Raw genomic sequence first — 24,575 nt, forward strand, 5'->3', positions numbered from 1 at the left:
GCTTTAAAAGTGTACGCGATAGCACATTGACCACCGCCTTTTCACCCCACGAATTACTGTCGTTGAGACCGGCACACTGTTTGGCAAAGTGTTAAACGGGTTTAATTGGCTTGGTTTTCGAGGAAAGGAGAAGCACTATATTTGTCCCAGTTCTCGGCAGACACCAACTCATAATGAATGGCGTGCAATTTTTGGTAGATATGTCGTCGTTTCGAATCCCTCCCGCAAACTAGACTCCAGCCTGAGCACCAAATGGATGCTTAATGGAAATCGAAATGGTAGGCCACATATGACGAATGCTGTGCAAAAAACGGTTGCATCGAAATATTGATACGAGGTCGCGTGCTTTCTTTTACGACACTTTTTTGTCACGGCGACGGTTTTTCTACTGTATATGTTATCGCGTAAAATTGCACAGTAAGAAGGGGCAAGCAAGTTTTAAATATTTGTCGTCTATTGTTGGTGTGTTCTTTGTTATTGCTCTCTCGTGCTTGCGCGACTCCGCAGACCCCACGTCGACGCAATGGACTTCCGTGGGACCGGAAGCTATATCCTGTTCGTGTGCATCATCCCCGTTGTGATGGGCTTCCTCGGCCTTGCACTAATCTTCTTCGTGAGCCGTGAGTGTGAAAAAGAAAAAAAAAAAAGAAAACTGCGGCGATAGCTTTAAAAACACGAAGGAGAACCTTTCATATTCTTGTATGTACTGGCGTTACCCTAAGAGAATATTTTACATCTATTTGCCAGTCAAAATGCCCTCTTGGCTGTTGGAAATTGACAGAGATCGTTTACAGCGCGCTGTGAATATTCAGCCTTGTTGGTTAGCTCAAGTAGGCTCTTCTGTAGAGCCAAATGACTCCCCTCGCTTAGAAATAGGTTTGTAGCCCCCTCCTTGATGTAAAGAAAATATTCGTATTCCATTAGGGTGCGTAAAACGAGATATAGAAAAGGCTATACTTTCTTTCTATGTGGGCATCTTCCTTATGCATCTTCCTCCTGAACTGAGAATCTAGAGTTGGATGCGAGGAACTGAACGATTTTGTAGCGAACACTACACTAGGCTAGTAGAAAGTTTCGCCGTGCTTGTCTTAGGACACAACAGCACTTGCTCCGTATCCATGGCAACCAGCTGCGGCACGCTGGCCTCCACCGCTGTGCCAGCTCGTGACATGACATGCCTCGTTATGCAGCCGCACTGCGCTTGCGCAAACCGTTTTTGGGTCACCCAGTGATTAGTCAGGTACGTGGCGCTTGCCATAGAGAGAAGGAGAAGGGTAGTTTGCGCACTGCACGGTAAGTTCTGCGGAGAGCTTACCGAGTGGAGCAGTAAAATGCCTGCCGGAATCACATGCGCAGGACATGAAAGTGAGTTCTGCATAGAACGCCAGTGAACTTTGGTGCACAACGCTCTGTCGCCCATAGCCAAAGCTCTCGCTCCACATTAGGTTCAGCAGCGTTGAAACCCTGTAATTTTTTTGTTTTGTTTCTTTTGTGGAATGCATGCACAGCGCAATGAATCCTCTGATTTTCTTCCTTACAGGTCTGCGAGACGAAAATGGCACTTTAGGTTAGTATTGCGCAAGCGTGAACTCTTGCAGTAAATAAAATTGCCTCGTCACAAACGGTTAGCGAAGCCACCGGCACAATGGGCAAGAAGGCAAGACGTTAGAGCTCCAACTTTATTATTGGTTTGAATACTTCTTCAATAGAAGATACTATAGTTTAGAGTCTACGTGGCTGGAAGCAGAGGACAAAAACTGTTATTGCAGTAAGGTCGAGAAACAAACCCTTGCCGATGGTGTACCCCGTAGGATTTTCTCGGAGTTACAATAAGTTCTATGCGTGTGTGAGATCGATAGCCAAGAGATACTTGCCAGACGATTTTGTCTCCATAACCATACGGATTGACTTCGAGTTTCGCAAAAACAGCATAGATCGTACAATTCGATAGCACTTTTTGCTGAAATGCGTGAAGGTCCTTGAAAAGCGCTGTAAAATTACGTGCATCTCTTCCTGCTAGACAAGTGGGAGATACATCGCGCTCTCTGATATTTAAACGAATATACTCTCCGCTGAAGGACCTCGATGACCGAAGTTCAAGTACTAGGTTTTGACAGTACTGCTACGCTGCTGCGCTGCTGCGAGTAATATTATAGTAAAACCATTCAACATCAGCTTAGTCTACTTTAAGAATAATAACTTAAAATAATCTAAATATTTGTTAAAAACGTGTGCAGTTATCGGTTGAAGTTTTTTACATGGGCGAGGTGTGGCAACTTTACGTCAGTTTGCAATGGAAATTAGTATTGTAAAAGAGAATAAGTGTTACTATACTGCATATATGAGTTGATGTACATCGGCGTGGATTGTGCAGTGCAAGCGGAGAGGCCATTCCTTATCTGCCGCATGAGCAGTAAAGACCTGTGGGCAGACACGGTCTCAGCCGCCACCAAGTTCTGCTCGCACCTCATCCTCACTCTCTCTGGAGAAGAACAAGAACGCGGTGAGCTGGTTGCATGCGGGCGCTCACACGTCGGGTTCACAGCATCCCGATGTTTTTGAGATGTAAATGCAAGATCCTCTGTCTAGCCAGATTATCCAAGTTGATAATAATAACCACGTCACCTTTATGTTTGCCATTTATGCCTGCCAGAACCGTTTGCATGCTCGGTACCTGTACGACACGCAGACACGTCCATACGGCTAGGTTGAAGCAAGGCTTTATATGTGGACTGGTATTACGTTCTCGAGTCATACCCTTAAAGGATGAGCTTAAGTGTCCCCAATAATGTAGCACCTTACTCTGATAGGGCGTGATAGGGGAAAATGTAGCAGGCAAAAGAAGCTTCCGTCGTTGCTATCGCAACTCGACTAGGGTTAATCAAAGCTAAACCACAACTAATGTTTGAAAGCTGATTTGGTTTATATGGATCAGACGCGTGTAATCTGTTAATAGTCATAAAGTAAGCCGGTGGAAATATTAGCATACAAAGCAATTGCAAACGTAACAATAACAGTCGCAACGTAGATGGTATGCATGAAAGCCATGAAAAGAGACACATTTAATCCTACCTTAAAGTAGGCGGGAACGTGAGAAAGCAATTCAACTCCAAATGAACCGATACTAATCGGTGCAAGGAAGGCATTATGTCAGTTTTGTGCGGTTGTTATATATCATTGTGTTTTCTTTGCGCGGTTTTTATGCCATCCTTGATGCGATCGGTTCGTTTGCTGTTGGAGGATCTCCGTTTGGGCTGGAGGCTTCACTTCAGCCGCCGCTAAATTTCTGATGTGGGCATGGGGGCAGATCTGTCTATGTTAGTCAACCTCTTCCAAATACCGAGAACTTGCTTTCATCTGCAACAGCTTTTTGGCTGGCCATTATAAGCTACTATATCTCTTTTTAGTATTTATAGAAAGCGATCACCCTTGGCGCTGTGACTGATATATGACCATCTCGAAGCCTCGCAGTCATAAGGCGCGCGCAGACAAGCCCGTATGTAAATGTTAGTCTCTGACACATGTGCCTTGTGCCTTGTGGTACGTCCCGCGCTGCGGCGTTTATCGTTCCAAGTAGGCAAAGAAAAGGTCCCGCCTGAGCACCGACATACACCACATGTTAGACGCAGTATTGGATGCCGCAAGTGTTCTTTGCAAGAAAATGAACGCCATGGTAAGTTATGTTGTCAGTGGATGTCTGTATGCTGCTGGGCAACTTCCTTAAGCCAATACATAACTTGTTGGTTCAACATTTTATTTACTATAAAATCAGAGTATGCCCTCAGCCGTGACCGGTGGGGGGAGGGGAGTGGGGCGTTATATGGTTTGAGTTTAACTACAACATCTAGTCAGAAGCGTTATATGCAGGGCTGTAATTCCCGCGCGTCAGGGTGTTTAGCGTTCCAAATATTGAAAGCAGAGAGGGAAAGCAACGCGATGACAAAGTTGAACGGTTGCCAGCAGCGCTTGTCCAGTGCAGTGTTGCTGCCACCTGGCTTCTACGCTTTCAATGCTAAGGGGGGGGGGTGCTATCCATACCTATTAGTCCAATACTATGGGTTATCCAATGCGCTCCGATATGTCCTAGCAGAGCACCGCTTTCGCGTTTTCATTCAACTGAAATATGTCCTTAACCACATGGGTGATTCATAGCGTCATTGCTTAGTTTCTGTGTGGTGTCCACTTGAGTCTAGCCACCACGTGTATCACGCCATGCAGTCTCAGTGCTACTTTTCTGCGCGTATTGTCGGGATGGTTCATGAACAATGAAGAATGATTCGCCCGAAAAAGGACAAGTTCTTCCTTGTATGACGAACGCATTTGTCCCACTGACGCAGAGAGAAGCCGAGATGAGTTCTTCAAGGGCGCCCTCAGTCGATCGCACGTCTACCTCACTGAAGACGCTGACAAGTGCCCGCGGAACCGAGTGGACGATTTAGAGAAGCTCATTGAGACCCTCGGGCTGAAGGGCTTCGAGTTCTACCTGGGCGGAAACGAGAGCTCCGCCACCACGAAGGCGTGCTTCGACCTTATTGACAAGTTGGTCGAGTCTAAAGGCGAGTTGTGACAGTCTTAATTAGCACGGGAATAAGGTTCCCAGTCACGGACAGCATAAGCTTTAATATTTACTGTCCTGCTGGAGTGCAGAGATATTTTAAGGAAAGCTATGCCAAGTTCTAGCTAGTTCCTTTCATCAGCGGAAAAATGTGTTGGGCGGCATAGCTTAGGTTCAAATGAAGGCAGTAGTAGCTAAACGGTATGTGTGATGGTGAATTCCTGCTTCTCGACACAAATACAGAACACCAATGGACGCATTCTTTGCAAGGTCGAAATAAAAATAAAATTGGAGGCTTATCAAGGTTAAGCCCAGTGGATGCGAAGCATGTTAAGCAGCTGCCTCAGTGTGGATGGGGCTAAGTAACGGAGACGTGGTTTTAGGTTATTCGTCGTACTTTACTCTTTGCAGCCCGACAAACACACTCTTATGGTCCGTAAATGCATGACTCTTGGTTTGCACGTCACTTACGCATACACGTCCGGCGCAAAGACGCTGGCGCGCCGCTTCATCCCTGACGTGACGTCACATATCACGGGATGCAGCGATGGTGGCGCCGCCGCCGCGTCGCGCGCGACGGCGGGAACCGAAGCGTGGAGGCCTCCGCCGGGCGACGTCCGACGGCGCGATATGAGGCCACATCTGCAGCCGATGTGACGTGTGATCTCACTTCAAGGTCAATGGTGGCCACCGCCGGGAGGCGACCGACGGCGCGATATGAGGCCCCATCTGCAGCCGGTGTGACGTCGTCACGTGACGTCATGTCACGTGACCCCACTTCAGGGTCAATGGTGGCCACCGCCGGGCGTCGCGCGAAGGCCCGAAACCTACGTTAATATGCTTCGCATAAAATATGTGTATCGAGGTCCAAATTAACTGGCTGACGTCGTTCGGAGTCCAATGCATTCCTTCCTTTCGGTGAATGTTATAGGAGTATTGCGTGCATATTTCATATGCTCAGATTAAGTAACACCGAAAATGCGCTTTTCTTCATCGAGTAAGACAACTAAGACGTGAACGCCCACGTGAGCTTTTTCTTTTTCATTCGCCACGTTTGCGGCACAGTTGATTGCGGCTACGTTTAAGAACTACGCGTTTCAGTTTGTTACTGTAGCGATGCGCAAGCGTCGGGTAACGTGGAATAATAATTATAATTAGTTCACAGGAAAGGAAAGACGCGGTATCTGTCACACTTGTTCCATGGACACCCGACCCGCCCCGTAACGGAAGGGAGGAAGGTGGGAGTGAAAGTGGGAAGAGAGAAAGACGTACCGTATTGGAGGGCTACGTAGTAATTTCGATCATTTGGGGATGGTGGTGGTGGTAAAACATTATTTGAGCCACTTACTTGGCTCGGCGGAAAGGAAGGAAAATGAACGGGCCTTCTACTGACTCTGTAGCCGAGTCACCTCAGTTGCCTCGTGCGGACAGAAAGGAAAGTAGAGAAGAAAAGAGTAAGAAAGACACACGTTGCAACAGCCGTCGTCCACCACCGAAGCGGTGGCGGGTGTAATGACGGCTTACAACAGTTACAAATCCGGTGGCAGGCTAGCCCCCGCCGTGGCTAAACAGCGGTGACCTACCAGTCCCAGTCCCAGAAGGTCCCGTGGGACCCACTCGATACGTACTGGCTACGGGATGCGCGCCGCAAGCTGGTGAATGTCTTGACATATTCCAACGGCTGACACGTCGGAGCAAACGTACCGCTTGAAGTGCGTCAGGGCAGATGACAACGGTGGCCGTAGGGAGCATAGTAATGGTGGCCACGGAGCAAAGTGCCTCCTGTACTGCCTCGAGCTCAGCGCAGAAAGATGTAAGTAGTTCAGAAAGTTGAAACGTAGAGGTCTGATTCAGGCTAGGTCTCCACGAACAGTAGATTGCTGTTTTTGCTTCACAGCCTTGTATACTTACATCCACGTACACTGCAATGGATCCTTGAGGCAGGTCAGCATCTTGTTTTTCAAATCTCTGGCGAATGGACGATGCCGAGTTGCCAGACGTTGGTCAACGGTTATCAGTTGGCATGTTGTCGCCTAACTGTACCAACTTCCAGGGAGGAAGAACTGGCGCAGGTGGTTGAAGAATAAAATGTGAAATTGCATATGCCCTCAGTGCCTGCGTGTAATGTGATAAGGAGGCCTTAAGACTGCGAGCATCACGGCGCTGCTGCACCAGCTCATCGATGCTGTTGAGCTGCGTATTCTCTTGTAATGCTACGACCGGAGTAATTTGTGGAAGGCATGCAATGTTTCTCATAGCTTCTCGGTTCACGGCTTCAAGGCGATACCATTCTGCTCTTGTAAGATGCTGAAACTGGGCTTGATAAACAATACGTGGCTGCAGAACCACCCTCAGCAACTGGCGTGCAACAGACTAGCCAGCGCCACCCGTTTTAGGAGCAATTCTAATAAAGCGCAGTCTGAATAGCTTGCTTTTTTTTTGCCTCAGAAAGCCAAGCAGCCGCTGATACTCATTGGTGAATCATTAAGCCCAGAAGTCTTACGCTCGGACTTCCCTGTAGTGGGATGCCCGATAAACAGAGACGGATCGGATATGCAGTAAGTTCACGGCGTCCTCAGCGGTTGCCGACAGACGTGTATGTAGTTTTACATACGGAAAGCTGAAGGTCAATGGAGGAAGCGTAATCAGAGCTAATATCTAAAGCTGACTGAAGGGCAGCCTCCTGAGTGAGTACATCTTGATGATTGCTCCATATCGTTACGTCATCAACGTATTGCAAAAACTTGATTTCAGGGATGCCATGCAAGCGCCATGCCAGTGGGATGAAAGCAATATTAAACAACGTCAGTGACAATATTGATCCCTGGGGCACGCCACATGGCGAAACGAATGAACCAATTGCGTCACCACGGAGGCGTTTTGCAAATGTTCTTCCGTTCAAAAATGATGCGACAAAACTGCGTGCTTTCAGAGGGAGATGGAGCATGTCAATGGCGTTCACGATTTAGCATTACTGATGTTGTATGCTTTTCAACGTCCATTGCTAATATGGTACGCACATTCCGGCTGCGGGTAGATGACAGAACTGCTGATGCCAATGCTGCCAACCCGTCTTCTGCACCTATGTATGGACGAAATCGAATTTGAGCGGGGTGATAAAAACCGTGCTGTTCCATCCACCAAGAAAGTCGGGTAGCCAGCATTTTCTCTGCAAGTTTGCAGAGCGTTGGTGTTAAGGAGATTGGTCACAAGTTGGCGAGGTCTGTTTGAGGCTTTCCTTGTTTGGGAATAGGGATCACGACAGCGGATTTCCAGCTCTCGGGTACGACACCATGTAGCCATACATTGTTTATAGTGTCTAGTAGTTGAGGGAGTGCAACGGCACTCAGGTTCCTGTAAACCTCATACTGAATTTTGACCGAGCCGGGCACTGTTTTTCGTTTCACCTCATCAATTGCAGACAGTAGCTCAGGCATAGAAAAGGGACTCGCAATTCCAGCTGTGCCTATACAGATGGTAGTTTGTATGCACCTTCAGGAATACCTGCCAAATTAAATTTAGCAGCTGAAGGAGGCAGTCCATCATACTTTGGGAAATTTTTCGTGCTTATTTGGTGAAATCACCCAGCGACAAATTATATGCAAAGCATGCAGTTGTTGCTGCGTCAGTAGAACGGAGACCATATTCCACTGCACGACACGAAATGTTCGCTAGAGTGAGGCATTCGAGGATTTAGCCGAACATTTTTCACAGCATGCATGCCACTAAGTCGCGTGAGGTCACGTTCATGTCTCCGAGTCATAACAGTAAGATAATGCAGTCGTATACGTGCCTGCGCCGAAGTAGGGTCTCTCCTTGCAGCCAGCCCAGCTTGACGGTGGCAGGCCACATAAGCAGGCCGAGATCTGGTACCGGTCGACCAACATCCATCCAGGTAGTAGTCGTAGCGCTACTTAGTGCACTTTGTAAGTGCTCAACAGGGAGTGACGACGAATCTAAAGATTTACTGTCGAGGCATGAGCGAAAGTTGACCCGGTTGATCACAGAACATTTGCGGCGTATAGGGAACCCAAGCTCAAGTTTCGCCGTGCGATGGCAGCGCCGCATTCCTGGCATGGTGGCGAAATGTGAAACGATGGTACGTCGCCGGAGCAGACGCTCCGCTAGCTTCCTGTGCACGTGCGGCGATCGAGTTGCGCCTGGCGGTTATTTGGCGATACAAAAACGCTTCCACTGATGCGAAACGGAGGTACTAGTAGCATTGTGTCATGGGTAGCCACAATAGTAGGCGAAGCGCCAAAAGACGAGGCTCATGTGTGAAACTTTGCAGATTCCTTTGGAAGCGTTTCCAGTACAACACCTGTTTTTCAACTGCATGACAGCATTCTGAGAAGACTCGCAATCTTTGTGGAAACGAAAGGAGCCAATTTCCCCCTTCTCCATAAACTCGGAAATGTGGGCAGTTGACAAAGACGTCTTGGAGAGGCATCAAAACAGTACAATGGTTTAACACAGTGCATACAAAGTGAAGGGGGTGGAGTATTTTCATGCTCTTCGCTCCGCGCGTGTCTTGCTTAGCCGGTTTTCTGGGCGCTCTCCCTGCTTTGCGAGTGCTCTGAAAGCAACCAAATCAACAGGTGCCACGTCCGCGATCGTCGATGATGTGTGAATCTGCCCTAGGACCAAAAAAATATCTAGGAACGAGGCCTTTTTTTTTTCTTTTAGTGTAGGGAGGGGGGGGGGGGATGGAAAACATGCCTTGCTGAGACGCTTTTACATATTTCCGCAAATTGTCCAATAAATGAATCAACATTATTATTATTCATAACGAAAATATGTTGGAAGTGCAATACAAAAGCGATCCTAGTTATATGGCTCGATTGACACCACTCGCACGGCACCCTATTCGAGTCACAGGTTTTGTGAATGCAAAACAAATATAAATGAAGCACAACCATTTAATAGGAACCGAAATAAAGCAGGATTGTAGTACAAGCTTGGATTTCACCTGCCTTCCGAGCCAGCGAGCCGGTTATGCGTGCAGCGCGCGGAGCAGGCATGTGCTTTTGAGACTGCTAGCATTCGTACCTTTGAAGAAACACCTCCTTCGAACTATAACTTATTTTTCTACTGCAAGATTTGCTTTAGTAACTTCTTAATAATAAAAACAAAACCGTTTATAGATCTCATGCTACAGGCCAAAACGATGATCGAGTGAGCCGCTTTATTTCACAGTCCTGGTAATTTTTTCACAGGTTTTGAACATATTATATACTACAATATAATTACATAGCAGATTTACCTTGAGATACACTTCCTACGTTTTCGCTAACGTGGGAAACGCATTCACAATCAATATTTACAACATCGCCGTCTGTCGTCTGCTGTATACAGTGCAGACGTGAATAAAAGTTTTCTATAATTACGTTTCCTCCATGGATATACGCGGCAGGTTATCCAGTGTCAAGACGGAATGCTGGCGGCATGTCACGATGCGCCTGCGGGGGCGCGTGAGGGCGCGAGCTCGTGCGAGAGAAAGCGTGCGGCGCACGCCGCGAAGGCAGCGAGCCTAGCGAGCCGAGCCGGCCGCGCCCCAGTGTGTGTTTTTCTGCCATAGATGGCGCTGCCCATCAGAAGCCGCAGCGCCGCCCAGCGATGCTTTGGGAGCCTATAGGGCGGAGGCATGAGGGATTGAGACCGATAATGATAGGGTGGTGAAAACTTCCCCAGCAGTCTGGCTGCACGTGCCACGAGGAAGCTCCCGCGCCCGACCTCCAAGTCAAGTCCAGAGCATAGGCAGCATTACGTATGTGCCGCACAGGCCGTGTTGCTTTCCCAGGGTGACTGACCACAACAAACAGGTAATCAGTGAAGGCGTCCCACACACACCTACCACGAGGGGTTGAAGTGGGATACCCCCAATCCGTGTGAGGGGCGTTGGAAGTCGCCTCCGACCAAAATCAGCCACCCGGGTATTGCCGATGGACACTCAATAACCAGCGAAAATTAATACGGGAAGTGGCGCCTCCGGCTGGTCTGACGTAATATGAAACAATCACAACGGTTCCTTTCGGAAATTTCACAGCAACTGCTACTACCTCTTGATGTAATGTGCACCAAGTTTCGAGAGAAAGGCGTACATGAGGAAACCGCGTGTCAACATAAACTGTCGCCTTTCCCGGGGGAGCAGGATTCTGCACGCGACGGTCGGTCATGGAAGGAGACACGTAGCGACTGAAGCCCGGAATTGATGGTAAGGCGTTTGTTTCCTGTAGTAACATAGCCCATACCCGGATCCTGTTAATTCGTAGTCGGGTCTTGAGCTCGCAAACCTTCCTGGAAATTTGCCTCTACAGTTCCACTGTAGCACACCAGGACGACAGGTATTCGCCATTTTCGGGTACTTCAAGCCTTGCAGTATCACGGACGTCAGTTTGGACAACTGTTTGACCATATAGCGGAGCAGCGATGTTGCAGAGCTATCCGTGGGCATTGTGGTACACTGGGAAGAGGCAGCAAATGACACCGTTGCTCGGGAATAAGACCACGATCCTGCGCCATTGATAGATTTGGCTGTTATTCCGCAGCTCGTCGACATCGAGTAAGCATTTCGCGTTGTTGCCGGTTCTCAGTTCTTTGGCATTGGAACACTTGCTGGAAACTCAGTGCTTAAAAGAGAAACTGACTTACTAAATACCGTGATCGATAAGACCTAAGTTGCCTGTACCGCCTGTGAACACTTGCCAACATGTCTAAAGCTTAAATAATATTGCACTTGATATTGACAACCTCGGACACCTCAGATGGACCTGAAATTCTTCCCCAGGATAATGTGAAGGGAATTTGCTTTTTTATTCGCAACACTAAAAAATCTCTAACCCACCAGCGCCGAACAAGTACGCACCATTTCGGTAAACCGACGTGAACAGTGCTAAACACTTGACTCGTGTACCCGCGACAAGTTGTATGGTCTTTTGAAGAGAATAAGATGGACATAGCTTATTTCCCGTGCACCTTCCTTTATAATAACAGCGAAATTTTTCCTGCTTTTCTGGACGGTCAATATGCGCAGGACCAGACTCTGTCATCTTGCGCAGTGGTCCTTACGGAATACAGGTGAAGCCCAACGTGCTGGCAAACGTGTACCAGATGCACGCGCCCTCGAGCGGTGCGGACCAAATGCCGAGCACCACGTTCGTCAACAACTACAATTCCTCCGCGCCAACGCCACAGGGCGCTCCAATACGCATGGTGGAACTGCTGAAGAAGGTTCTGCAACTGCGGAATGCGCAAGCCACGGCTGGGGATGCCGAGATCACCAATCTCTGCTACAGCCTCAGCTTCGTGGGGCTTCGACTGGACTCGCGGTAAGCGAGTGCAGAGGTGGCTGCTGGTTGTCGACGGTTAAAACTTTGCATTATGCCACCGCCGACTCTCCTGCTACAGCTACTTTTGCAGCGTCAACCGCTAAACGGTTGCTGGGCAGTGACTGCAGCTTTCGTGCTCGACATGGTCATTATCACGTGACGAAAAGCACAGGTCCACCGGTGGTTGCCATGAGAAACGAATATTTTAGGAGAGTGCGGCCCGCCGCAATTTCGAATGTAAATGATGGAAAATAAACCGAGATTTACTCGGTGTGTCGTGGCACGTGAAGGGTAGGTTTTACCACGGGACGACTTCAGTCAACCTGGGGGAAGAAAAGAAACAGCTTCAAGAGATCTTGGCCATGGCCGCTCAATGGAGGTCATTAAGCAGCCGCTTTGAAGCTGTTTAATGGCCTCCACTGAGCAGAAATGGCTCGGCTTCCGGAGGGCGGCGATGTGATGTATTGCTTTCTTCTGAGCTTTATGTCTTATAAGGCGACAGCAGGACCCATACTCAGTGGTGTCAGAGCTTATCGAGTGACCCCACTCCCCTCCTCCTCTTCTTCGCAGATCACGCGTGAAAAATAATACGAGAATTGAGCAAGACACTGGTGATGGGGAAACAGGCACGCAGCAATCGCTGTCCCCAAAACATCGCAATCGCTACCAAAACGACCCGTTCTTGACTACGGCCGAATCCACAGCTGGCTTTGCACGCTTAATTGGTTCCACAGTCATCGTCAGCCAGAGCCAGAGCATCAGCCCTACTAGGCCCTTTAGCTCCAAGAAAGGCGTACGTAGGCTTGCTGTTTGACCATATCTGCTGAAGCAATGACCTGCATGGAGAAAATGAAGGCATTTGCTGTCCATTACACTGTTGTGCCGGGTAGGGATTAAGCTCAGTTCCGCTGCGGCATTAAGGGCAGTACATTGCAATATAGGCATCGAATTTTTTTTTCGCCGCAATGGAAAGGTTGCTGCCCAACATACTTGATTACCTAGCCGTATTGGTAGAAACCCGGAAAGTTTTTACCTATAATTTTTAGGTCAGTGTATGTACCCGTTTTTATGTAGCTCGGTGCTCGGAACAATGGGCAGCGATCGCGATGACTTTGGTGATCGACAAAACAGACGTACCGAAAACGTTTTTTTAGCGTAGAGTAGCGTCCTTTTCAGTTTCCACTGAAGGCTGTTGCGGCAGAATAGCGTATGCCTCGCCGACGAAAATTTTAGTGGGCACTATCATTGCTTCATCCACAGAATGATGGTGAACGTTATGGGGCTACTCCCTTCGTATCGGGCGGTCACAACGAATGTGTCCTAGCCTAGATATAGGGAAAAAGAAAGAAAGAAAGAAGAAGTCCACACAATGACATTAAAACGCTGTGGCGCCATCTAGTGACAAAAGCAGAAAGCGTGCCTCTCGCGATGCGAAAGAAGGGGTAGTTTTTAATTAAGGACGCACTGGAGAGAGCGCAAAATATATTGAAGTATGGCAAGCACTCCTAGAACAAAAAAGAGTAGCGTGCACTTGTGAAAATTCGCGATATTTTGCTGAGATGTCACGTGGGGTGCTACTGCAATAGTAATAGGAATTCTTTTTTTTGTTTTGTTTTTTTAGAAACATAATGCCAGCCTGAGTGTCAGGCTTTAGGCAAGATAGCGCCTCAGTCGTTTTTACGCGATTTTTAATGTCAAATTAAAATTACATAGCCTCTTTTTTGATATTTTAGTGCTCGGTCTGTGTTGTATGAGGCAAGATCTGTTTAATTCCACCATAATTTCATGACACATTTTGTCCAGTGTTTTGTATCTTAAGTTGAAAAGAGCTGCTAAAAGTTACTGCAGTGTTCGCTTGCGAATCGGCGTAGTGTAAACAGATGGGCTGAGATATGATTTGAATACCTGATATTTTTTAGAGCTAATGGAAGCAAGCTTCCACGCACCTATTTCAGCTAAGCGAACTTTCAGTTTGCCAAATTATTTCTTAAAATATTTATGCTGTTTAAGTGATGTTTTACATTATATGGGGTAATTGTTTGTTATTGAAATAGAACTACTATCCTCATTACGCGAAAGTCCGTCTGGCGTTGTTGCTGTTCTTCTTGAAGTTAGTGTAGTAGTAGTAATAATTGGGACTGGCAACGCTCGACGGTACCCTTAAATATGGTGATGATTTGAACAGCGCAAAATGGAGGGAATTCAAGAAAATAAGCTTTCCGTTACTGGGGTTCTCTGCGCGTTAGGCGTGTATGCAAACGCATAGATCGTGAAGGTTCGTCGTTACCAAGAGTGCTAGAAGGGCACCTAGAGAACGTGATTTGGTACAGCCTTTGTCAAAAGTGTAGAGCCCGGGGGGTCTACTTCTGAGCCGTGTAGTGACGCTAATTTTGCATTAGTAGAGGTCCTTCCTATTGGAGAGGGTAGGGCAAAAATTATTCTTACCACTAAGAGATTTGGAACTTTGGAAATGCATTACAACCCACACAAAGTGGCTCAGAAGTTGACCCCTTGGGCTCTACACTTTTGAAAAAGACTGTACGTATGACATATACTAAGGTGCGCTTGGGATGCATGCTGAGTTTGCAGTGGTAATCATCAAATGCAACCAGCGAGCGTGGTGGATTCTATCACGCTCTGAGTGTTGATGGCTGCTCTCGACTCGCATTTAGCATTGCGTGAAATAAACACAGGTGAAACCTCAAATCCGTTTCTACTAAATCTTGCTACCAGGCCGTGCAAAAAAGCTCAGAAACTCCCTTCGTTTTGTAAAGACAAGGTCTGGATATCGCCGGCCTTGTGTGCAGCGAACACGTAAACATATTGCAAAGAAAAAATTATTAGATTTAGAAACAGTTTGATTTATAATATAACGTCGCTATTAGTGATATTATTGCCAAAATAAGTTAAATTAACTCTCAAACATGTTTGTCGTAATAATCAAATGTAACAAACTCCTAGATGCAGTCATTATCAGCATTGGTCAAATTTTAAAACTCTCTGCCTATGCTTTATAAAGTCTTTCTAAAAATTGCTTCTTATGATCTTCAGTACCGATCACTCACTACGAGGGCGATGTCGTGCGTTCTTAGCAGCCCCATTTCTTCACGTAAAAGTGCCCATTTGTAGGAGCCCTCTCATTAGCCGCTCCCACCTGACGCACAGTTGCATCCATATTTATTTTTTCTTGCGAATCGTCGTGTGTTGCTTTGAAGGAGCAGATGAAGAGGAGAGCTCCGAAAATTTCGACTACCTGGGGTTCTTTAACGGGAACTGACTTCGCGCATGCAGTACACGGGCGCCTTGCTTTTCGCCTCCATCAAACATCGGCCGCTGCTTCCGGGATTCGTTCAATTAGAATCTTGGTCTGGGCTAGTTGGTTCATAACTATCTCGAAATAAGACATACAAGACGGGACAGCGCCAGTCCCGTCTTGTATGTGTCTTCTTCCTGTGTCCTGTTTCTTCGCGCTGTGTTTATTCCGGGATTCGATTCCGCATCGTTGGGCACATCAGTGGATTGCCCAAAATTTGAATAGTGATTTAGCTAAATAATTAGCTAATCATCAAGCTCCATACATGCATGTACCTAATGTCCGCTTTGTTGTCAAACAAATTCCCCACAGACCATACCGAGGCAACTAAGATGATCTTTGAAATAAAAATTGGCAAAAAAAACAAACAAACAAACAAGAAACAAGAATTTTTTGAATAAGCATCGGAACCGTTTCAGAAATAAGGAGGTTGCATCTAACGTGCTTGCAGGGCACTTGGAAACCGTGAAGCGCATCCCCCGAGGACAGACTAGAACCATCATCGGAGATAAATTACGTGGCAGATTCGAATATTTTTGGGTACCCTGGCAATCTAAACAAATAAGAAATCCGAAAATCGCATTGACGACAATTTTCCGCCTTGGAGATGCCTGGTGCGGATGCGGATACGCACATGTAAGCTTCATGCTTCAGTCTTTTCGTTCCGTACAGGAGCTGAGACATCTTATACCTGCTCAAACTACACCGTTTAGTGAGCGTTCTTAATTTTTTTTTAAATCTTCACGGGGACTACGCTACAATACTGCTGTAACACAGATGCATGCAATTATGTCATACGCAGTCAGGTAATCGAGTACTCGACCCTCTGCCAAGCCATGCAAGCCTGCCAGGCGGACCAGCGACCTCAGAGGAACGCTGACAGCCGCTCTCTTCTCGTGCACGTGTGCGACCGCAAGGGCAACAAGTTCAGCTACTCGTACGACGACAATGCCACGCTGAGCGAAAAGGCGCGAGCGGTCGCTCAGCTGACCGAAGACGCCTTCTGCGTGGCCGTGCACGAGGTGCAGGCCGACGACTTACGCGGAAGGTGCGGTTCCGTGGCGCCTCTCCTGGCCACCATGGCCGAACTTGCGCGCTCGCAAAACAAAGCCTTGTTCAGTGACCTTAGCAGTATCTCCATGAACAAGAGGAGGGCAGGAGCGATTGTTGCTGCCTGAGCAGCGATTTGCTATCCTTCATCGTTCGCCCTTCTCTACCCAAGGCCATACTGCCTCAATAGTGTGTTGTGTACACTCCAACGAGGACACTAATGTTTGTTATTGTTTCCCTTTGGTAAATAAAAATGGCGCGCTCTATATGAATATTAGGAAATTACAATAAGGGTCTAAATTTCGTTGTCTGATATAAGAGCTTTGTTATTTTTTTTTATTTTAACCCCGTTAGACACTGAATATATGGAAAATGATGTCTGTGAGGACCATTATGCAGACCATTTGCTGTTTTTTGGAAATTCCATATATTAAACTACCTGTTTCTTTAACACTGCTTACCTTGCCAGAGGTCGCTGATAGATGAAGACAAGTCACTGATAGATGAAGACAAGCATCATTTCTACTCCGAATTCTTGCACAGTATTAATAGCCGAAGTTTCCTGCTAACGCTAGAACTCGGTGGACTTCAGGCACATGGCGCCATGTGCACAAGAAGCCGTCGTGCCTTGACTTTTACTTTCTAGACTTCGGCCAGAATATAACTGAGCGTGTCATTTTATTCCCACCGACCTTCTTGACGCTAACCTCTCCCACCGTGGCGCTGCGATAGGACAGTGCGGGATACTCTTGCGGCTGTGCGACGCGCACTCGTAGGCGTGGCCAGCGCTTTCTGCGGCCGATGGATTGACGAAAGCCTTAACGGCTCATGGGTGGTATCTTAGGAACCGTGGGCAAGATGTGTCTGCGAGATTCCTTTGCGATATCGGTGGGGCCCTTTTATATAGTGACCGACAGTTATAGCTAGTGGTGAGTAGTGATAATCAGTGATAATAAAGAATGCCCCTCTCTCCCCTTTCCTCCTTTCCCTCCCACTTCCTCTCTACAGAGAGGGTAGAGACACTCACTCTGTCTCTTAGAGAGACTCTCCTTCTCTCTCTCTCTCTCTATTTCTCTCAAGGAATTGGCGGTGTTTTTGGGGTCGCAGCAGGGCGGTCAAAATGCTTTTATCTTGCTGCACGTAAGGTGACTTAAGTGCTCCCGTTAAATTTTTGCGGTTTCGCCCGTGTGAGGCCCCAAAACTCGCCTTGCTTTAGTGCCGACGAGAGAGGCATTTCCGATATTCCAAGAACTAATGTGATATAACTTAAGATGCGCTACGAACCTCTAAAATATATATAATGAGATTATTTTTCACCAAGGTTACTATTCAATAATAGCAACCAGGCTACTAATTAGCATGTTTACCTGTGATTGTGACGCATTGTAAGGCTGCTAATCTTATACCGAAGAAAGTAGTTTTCCAGGTCAGAAACCTTGTATGCTGTATAGTTTGTAATACAGATGTCTATAAGGGCCCCGTATAGGTGATTCACATAACTGTTTTAAGCATATTTATACTATTCTATGCACATGTTTTTAACCATAAAGTGCTTTCACTCCTTTTTATAGCGACTGTGACGTGACGTCGAAATAAAACCGAGAGCCTTCATTCGGGTATAGTACACATAATTCTGGTATTAAACGCGAACGAGATTTCACGCGAAGAGTTTGCTCTCTTATGCTTCACTTTTTTTTTCGCGGTATAGAAATGAGAATTACAACCACAAAGCACAAGGTCATGCAATCAATGCCCTCTGTAATCATACCATGCTTATATGTGCTGTTAATGACCCGAGAGTCAGTAAATTTTGATGTCCCGGCAAGTTAACACCCGTAGTAAAAGGACTACAATTGAGAATAGCAAAAAAGCCGAAACCCCAGCGCTGAAGGAGCTGTAAAATCGATGCCCTGTGTAAACATATGATGCTTATATGTACTGTCGATTCATCATCATCATCAGCCTGACTATACCCACTGCAGGCCGATGGTCTCCCATCCCATCCCAGGAGACACGATCCCCCCAGTACTATTCACAGTTTGCTTAGAGGAAGTATTCAGAGGCTTGGAATGGGAGCAGTTAGGGATAAGGGTAGAGGGAGGATACCTCAGTAATCTGCGATTTGCTGATGACATTGCCTTGCTAAGAAGCTCAGGAGATGAACTGCAAATAATGATTGATGACCTAGACAGAAAAAAATAGAAAGGCAGGCTTGAAAATCAATATGCAGAAGACTAAGGTAATGCTCAACAGCCTCGGGAAGGAACAGCAGTTTACGTTAGGTAGTGAAGCACTGGAACTAGTAGGCGAATATGTTTACTTAGGACAAGTATTAACCGCAGATCCGGACCATGAAAAGGAAATAACAAGAAGAATGAGACTGGGATGGAGCGCATTTGGCAAGTACTTTCGATTACGGGAGAGCAAATAAATCTGAAACCCCACCACTAAAGGAGCCGACTATCAATGCCCTATGTAAGTTTATTATGCTCGTAGGTACTGTCAATTACGGGAGAGTTAGTAATTTGGTTTCCCATGAAGTTTTTTTGCGAAAGCAACATCTCGACAGGTTTCAGCTCGTCGCGTATGCCGTGGCCGCGGGCACGAATGACCTTGAATAGCCGCGCCTAGCAACCGCTTAGCCGAGCTCCGCCAGATGGCGTCACAGTCGGCGCCGCTTCCTCTTGCTCCCGCCAGAAGTATGCTCCGCGGGCAGTGTAGAGGTGACGTCTCGGGATTCGCCTCGGGGGAATATAGTCCTTATGGCGAGCGCTAAAGACAGGCATTTACAGAACGAGGTCAGAAAGAGACGACGCGCTCAAGAGACAGCAGAACGCGTTGCGCGACTCTAGAAGTGCCGAAACGAAGATGCAGCTGACGTCGTCTATTTCCCAGAGTGACTCTACTACGACTACGGAAGGGTCCGGGTTGAGTTCCCAAGAGCTTCCGAATGAGACGAAGCGCAAACGACGTGGCAAGGAAACGGGGGAATATTCAAGAAGGTTCAAGAAACAGCGGGCCGACGCTGCAGCTAAACAAGATGATGGTGCGACAGACGTAGACGCAATGAAAACCTCAGGAGACAGCGTGCTGAAAAAACGGATGAAGAGCGGGCTGCACGTCTAGAGAAAAGAAGGAAGTGGTCTTTGGACGCTTGCGGTTTCATCGTTGAGTGTGGAGATGTCGAAGATTGTAGACGTGCTGACTTTGCACAAAGATTTGGCGAGCACGAGTCGGTTACGCGAGAGTTCCACCGCCGGTTCACGAATAGCCCATTCGGAAAAACTTCAACCATGCTTAGCCTTCTTGATATATAGCCACTGCAGCTGCCACTATGAAACACCAACTAACCACAAGCGCTGCCATGCAGCTGTTGCTCGACCAGGCTTAGCCAGAGCTAAACTGAGCCTAATTTTTTCAACACTCGCAGTAAAGGACTATATTTGAGAATTGCAAACAAAGCCAGCACCCCAGCGCTAGAGTAGCCGAAAGTAACTATATTATGCTTGTATGTACTGTCAATTACAGGAGAGGCAGTGATTTTTGATTTCCTGGGAAATTAGTCAACACAAACTGCAGCTGTCAATACGGGAAAGGAAGTATTATTGATTTCCCGGGAAGTTTCTCATTGAGCGCTAAAGGAGCCCTACAATTTATGCCCTACGTAACCATATTACGCTTATATACACTATCCATTACTGCCTTATAGTCAATGCCTGTGTAAGCATATTAGGCCTATATGTATTGTACATTACGGACAGAAATGAATTTATTTCCCTGGAAATTTGTTAATTGAGCACTAAATGAGCCCTACAATCAATGCCCAATGTAACTATATTGCCACCTTTATTATGCTTTATATATATATATATATATATATATATATATATATATATATATATATATGAAGGAAAGAAGCAGACAGTCGGCGAGGCCAAGGAAAGCATTGGGGATTGTACTTTGTCTTTTTTTTTTAATTTTTGCTTGATAGTCACATAAATTAGTAATGTAATGTGTTTAGGGGAAAGTTAAATAAACACAAAGTAGAAAGAAAAACAACGTGCCGATGGTGGGAACCGAACCCACGACCTCCGAATAACGCGTCCGGTGCTCTTCCAACTGAGCTACATCGGCCGCTGTCCCCCTGCTACTTTCTTGGGTATTAATGTTGTCTGTTTACGAACCTTGAGAGTGTTCACCAGCGCCACCCTCAACTATAGCGGTGGACGTGGAACGTCCTGTGTTACCGTCAACGTCACGTAGAACGTGATCAAGAGTGAGGGCGAAAGCTGTGCTAGAACCCTCTTACGCTACCTATGGCTTCAAGACTGCCAGAACCGAGACCCCCGTAAGCTACAAGCAGATAAATGAAGGGGAAATGAGGGTGCTCGTTATAATACATGAAGGAAAGAAGCCGACAGTCGGCGAGGCCAAGGAAAGCATTGGGGATTGTACATTGTCTTTTTTTTTAATTTTTACTTGATAGTCACATAAATTAGTAATGTAATGTGTTCAGGGGAAAGTTAAATAAACACGAAGTAGAAAGAAAAAGAACATGCCGATGGTGGGAACCGAACCCACGACCTCCGAATAACGCGTCCGGTGCTCTTCCAGCTGAGCTACATCGGCCGCTGTCCCCCTTGCTACTTTCTTGGGTATTAATGTTGTCTGTGTACGAACCTTGAGAGTGTTCACCAGCGCCACCCTCAACTATAGCGGTGGACGTGGAACGTCCTGTGTTACCGTCAACGTCACGTAGAACGTGATCAAGAGTGAGGGCGAAAGCTGTGCTAGAACCCTCTTACGCTACCTATGGCTTCAAGACTGCCAGAACCGAGACCCCCGTAAGCTACAAGCAGATAAATGAAGGGGAAATGAGGGTGCTCGTTATAATACATGAAGGAAAGAAGCCGACAGTCGGCGAGGCCAAGGAAAGCATTGGGGATTGTACATTGTCTTTTTTTTTTTAATTTTTACTTGATAGTCACATAAATTAGTAATGTAATGTGTTCAGGGGAAAGTTAAATAAACACGAAGTATAAAGAAAAAGAACATGCCGATGGTGGGAACCGAACCCACGACCTCCGAATAACGCGTCCGGTGCTCTTCCAACTGAGCTACATCGGCCGCTGTCCCCCTGCTACTTTCTTGGGTATTAATGTTGTCTGTTTACGAACCTTGAGAGTGTTCACCAGCGCCACCCTCAACTATAGCGGTGGACGTGGAACGTCCTGTGTTACCGTCAACGTCACGTAGAACGTGATCAAGAGTGAGGGCGAAAGCTGTGCTAGAACCCTCTTACGCTACCTATGGCTTCAAGACTGCCAGAACCGAGACCCCCGTAAGCTACAAGCAGATAAATGAAGGGGAAATGAGGGTGCTCGTTATAATACATGAAGGAAAGAAGCCGACAGTCGGCGAGGCCAAGGAAAGCATTGGGGATGATTGTACATTGTCTTTTTTTTTTATTTTTACTTGATAGTCACATAAATTAGTAATGTAATGTGTTCAGGGGAAAGTTAAATAAACACGAAGTAGAAAGAAAAAGAACATGCCGATGGTGGGAACCGAACCCACGACCTCCGAATAACGCGTCCGGTGCTCTTCCAGCTGAGCTACATCGGCCGCTGTCCCCCTTGCTACTTTCTTGGGTATTAATGTTGTCTGTGTACGAACCTTGAGAGTGTTCACATATATCGAGACGGCAAGGTCGAGGCGGCAAGGCAAGGGATGCCGTGTCCGGCGTTTATTCCGATGGACGAAACCCAAGCGCGTGCCCGAGCCGGCCCCGCGGGACGATGATGATGGTATGTAGGAAGAAGAAGATCATGGTATGTAATGAAAGAAGATCCGTGGAGGGCTTACAGTATATATATATATATATATATATATATATATATATATATATATATATATATATATATATATATATATATATATATATATATATATATATATATATATATATATATATATATATATATATATATATATTGTCCAATATGGCAGGGGCATTTTCAATTTCACGGGAAGTTCTTCAATTGACCTCTAAAGGAACACTACAATCAATGCCCTATGAAACAATGGGCATTTGCAATTTCACGGGAAGTTCCTCGATTGACCTCTAAAGGAACACTACAATCAGTGCCCTATGAAACAATATTACACTTAAATGAATTCGATTTCCTTGGCAATGTATCAACACGCGCAGTAACGTTCTGCACAAAGAGAAGTTGTTTAGAACAAGTATTATTAGATACTATACATCGACATGTGTGATGAATAACCACGACTTAAAACTTACACGGTTAACAAGAGTAGAGGGAATTTATTGTCTTGCACACACATGGGTACTTGTATATACACACACACGCACTGTAGTACATACATGGGAGGACAACGAAAGGTGCGATACTAGCAAAAATCACATAATAATAGTTATTCCGTGCTCATCAATACCTACAGAACACAAGCTCAAAAGAAATTAAAAGGAGAAAATAACAGATGATTAAATCTTATATGGCAATACACCTCCTCATGATTCGAGGTACGTAACAGGGGGGGGGGGGGGGGGAGGGGTAGTATGGCAAAGCTGGCATAACAAGCCTGCCGTCCCGAACAACGAAGAAATGGGTGTGACAGCGCTGCAGAGACTGCGCCTCTCCAGTCACCAATGTTTACAGGAATCTATCGCAAGAGCACCGAGTGTTCACATGCCAAGAGCCTAAGAATCAAGCTTGAAAACGCACAGAAGAGCTCAAAATAATTTGCAATCTTGTCAAACATGCAATAATACAAAATGTTCCAGACACACTCAAGTCCTCCTCTTCCCACGCATACTGCTATACAAGTATTGCTCTTATCTTAAACATTTATAATGGTCGAGAAATCAATATGTTATGTAGAAACCCGGGAAAAAATTTTACCTATCATAATTGTGTAATGTTCTATATTACGTTATTAAGCCATAGCTTATACAGCTGGTTCGGCTGAAACTCTGTCGGCGTCGTAGCAGTCGGCACTGCCTGTCGGAAATAATCGGTGTTTATGTAAAAAACATGCATAAAATGGCAATTTTAAGTGCCGGTGTGCAAAAGTGCCGGGGATAAGTGCTGGTGTATAAAAATATAAAACATAACACGTAAAACAACATTGCCCATTGGTGTGAAACGCTATTGCCTCATTTCCTTGATGGTGGAGTACCACGGTATTGCATCGAACACAACTCGTTCGTCTGTACATGCACTGGGATGCACCAAGATTCAGAAAGCGGTCTCCGACCTTACCGCTGATATCGTCGCCCGGCCTGCTATAAGGGAACAACATCAAACATTTTTGAACACTATAAAAATGGTTGGTTTGTTCGTTGATTTGTAAGGTTTAACGTCCCAAAGCAACTCAGGCTATGAGAGACGCCGTAGTGGAGGACTCCGGAAATTTCGACCACCTGGGGTTCTTTACCGTGCACTGACATCGCACAGCACACAAGCGCCTTACGTTTCGCCTCCAGCGAAAAGCTGCCGCCGAGGACGGGATTCGATCCCGTGTCCTTGGGAACAGTAGTCGAGCGCCGTAACCACTGCGCCACCCCGGCGGGGCAACAATATAAAGTTAAAATGCATTGTCTGTGAGCGTCTCCCATCGCTTCCCGGCGGAGGGTGTCCCCGTAACGCTGGGTGACTTATTAGTCGTTCCTTAAGCCTCAGTTTGACCTTCAAGTGACCTAGGCAGATACAGCGCCTTTCCTTTCTTATAAACCAATTCACAAATGAACCGAGAGCTTCTCTATGCTAGGTTAAGCCGGTAATCGCGTGGCACTAAATTTGACGTTCTAATGTCCTTGACCTAATTAAGCGCCGGTGTCTCCGATTCTGCGATGTCACCCAAAAGTATAAGCGCCTTACTTTCTCCAAAATTTAAACTTCGAGGCACATGCCCCGACGTGGTGGTGCAGTGGTTAAGATGCCCGACTACTCTGCCGGAGTACTCGGGTTCGATCCGGACCGCCGATGGCTGCGTTTCGATGGAGGCAAAACGAAGATGCGTCTGTGCACTGTGCGATGTCAGCGCACGTTAGATCCCAGGTGGTCGAAATTACTTCGAAGCCCTCTACTACGGCTCCTCTTCCTCTCTTTCCCTGTGTGCTGTGCGATGTCAGTGCACGTTAACCCCTCCGGCGTGGTGCAGTGGTAAGACGCCCGACTATTGTGCCGGAGTACCCGGGTTCGAACCCGACCTCGGCGGCTGCGCTTCGATGGAGGAGAAACGAAGAGGCGTCCGTGTGCTGTGCGACTCAGAGCACGTTAAAGATCCCCAGGTGGTCGAAATT

General features: G+C 46.7%; 1 protein-coding gene across 1 annotated transcript; it reads left to right on the top strand.

The window, feature by feature from the left end:
• Nucleotides 1-450: 450 nt before the first annotated feature.
• On the top strand, nucleotides 451-16,500 carry LOC146179216 (uncharacterized). The gene is made up of 6 exons (XM_084579849.1): nucleotides 451-620; nucleotides 1,541-1,567; nucleotides 2,375-2,503; nucleotides 4,338-4,556; nucleotides 11,589-11,883; nucleotides 15,999-16,500. Exons 1-6 carry the CDS (start codon nucleotides 524-526, stop codon nucleotides 16,372-16,374), a joined length of 1,143 nt encoding a protein of 380 aa, XP_084435975.1. The 5' UTR covers nucleotides 451-523; the 3' UTR covers nucleotides 16,375-16,500.
• The last annotated feature ends 8,075 nt before the right edge of the window (nucleotides 16,501-24,575 follow it).

Source organism: Amblyomma maculatum, chromosome 9 (genome assembly GCF_055883805.1).
Source record: "Amblyomma maculatum isolate TAMU_Amacu chromosome 9, ASM5588380v1, whole genome shotgun sequence".
Lineage (NCBI taxonomy): Eukaryota > Metazoa > Arthropoda > Arachnida > Ixodida > Ixodidae > Amblyomma > Amblyomma maculatum.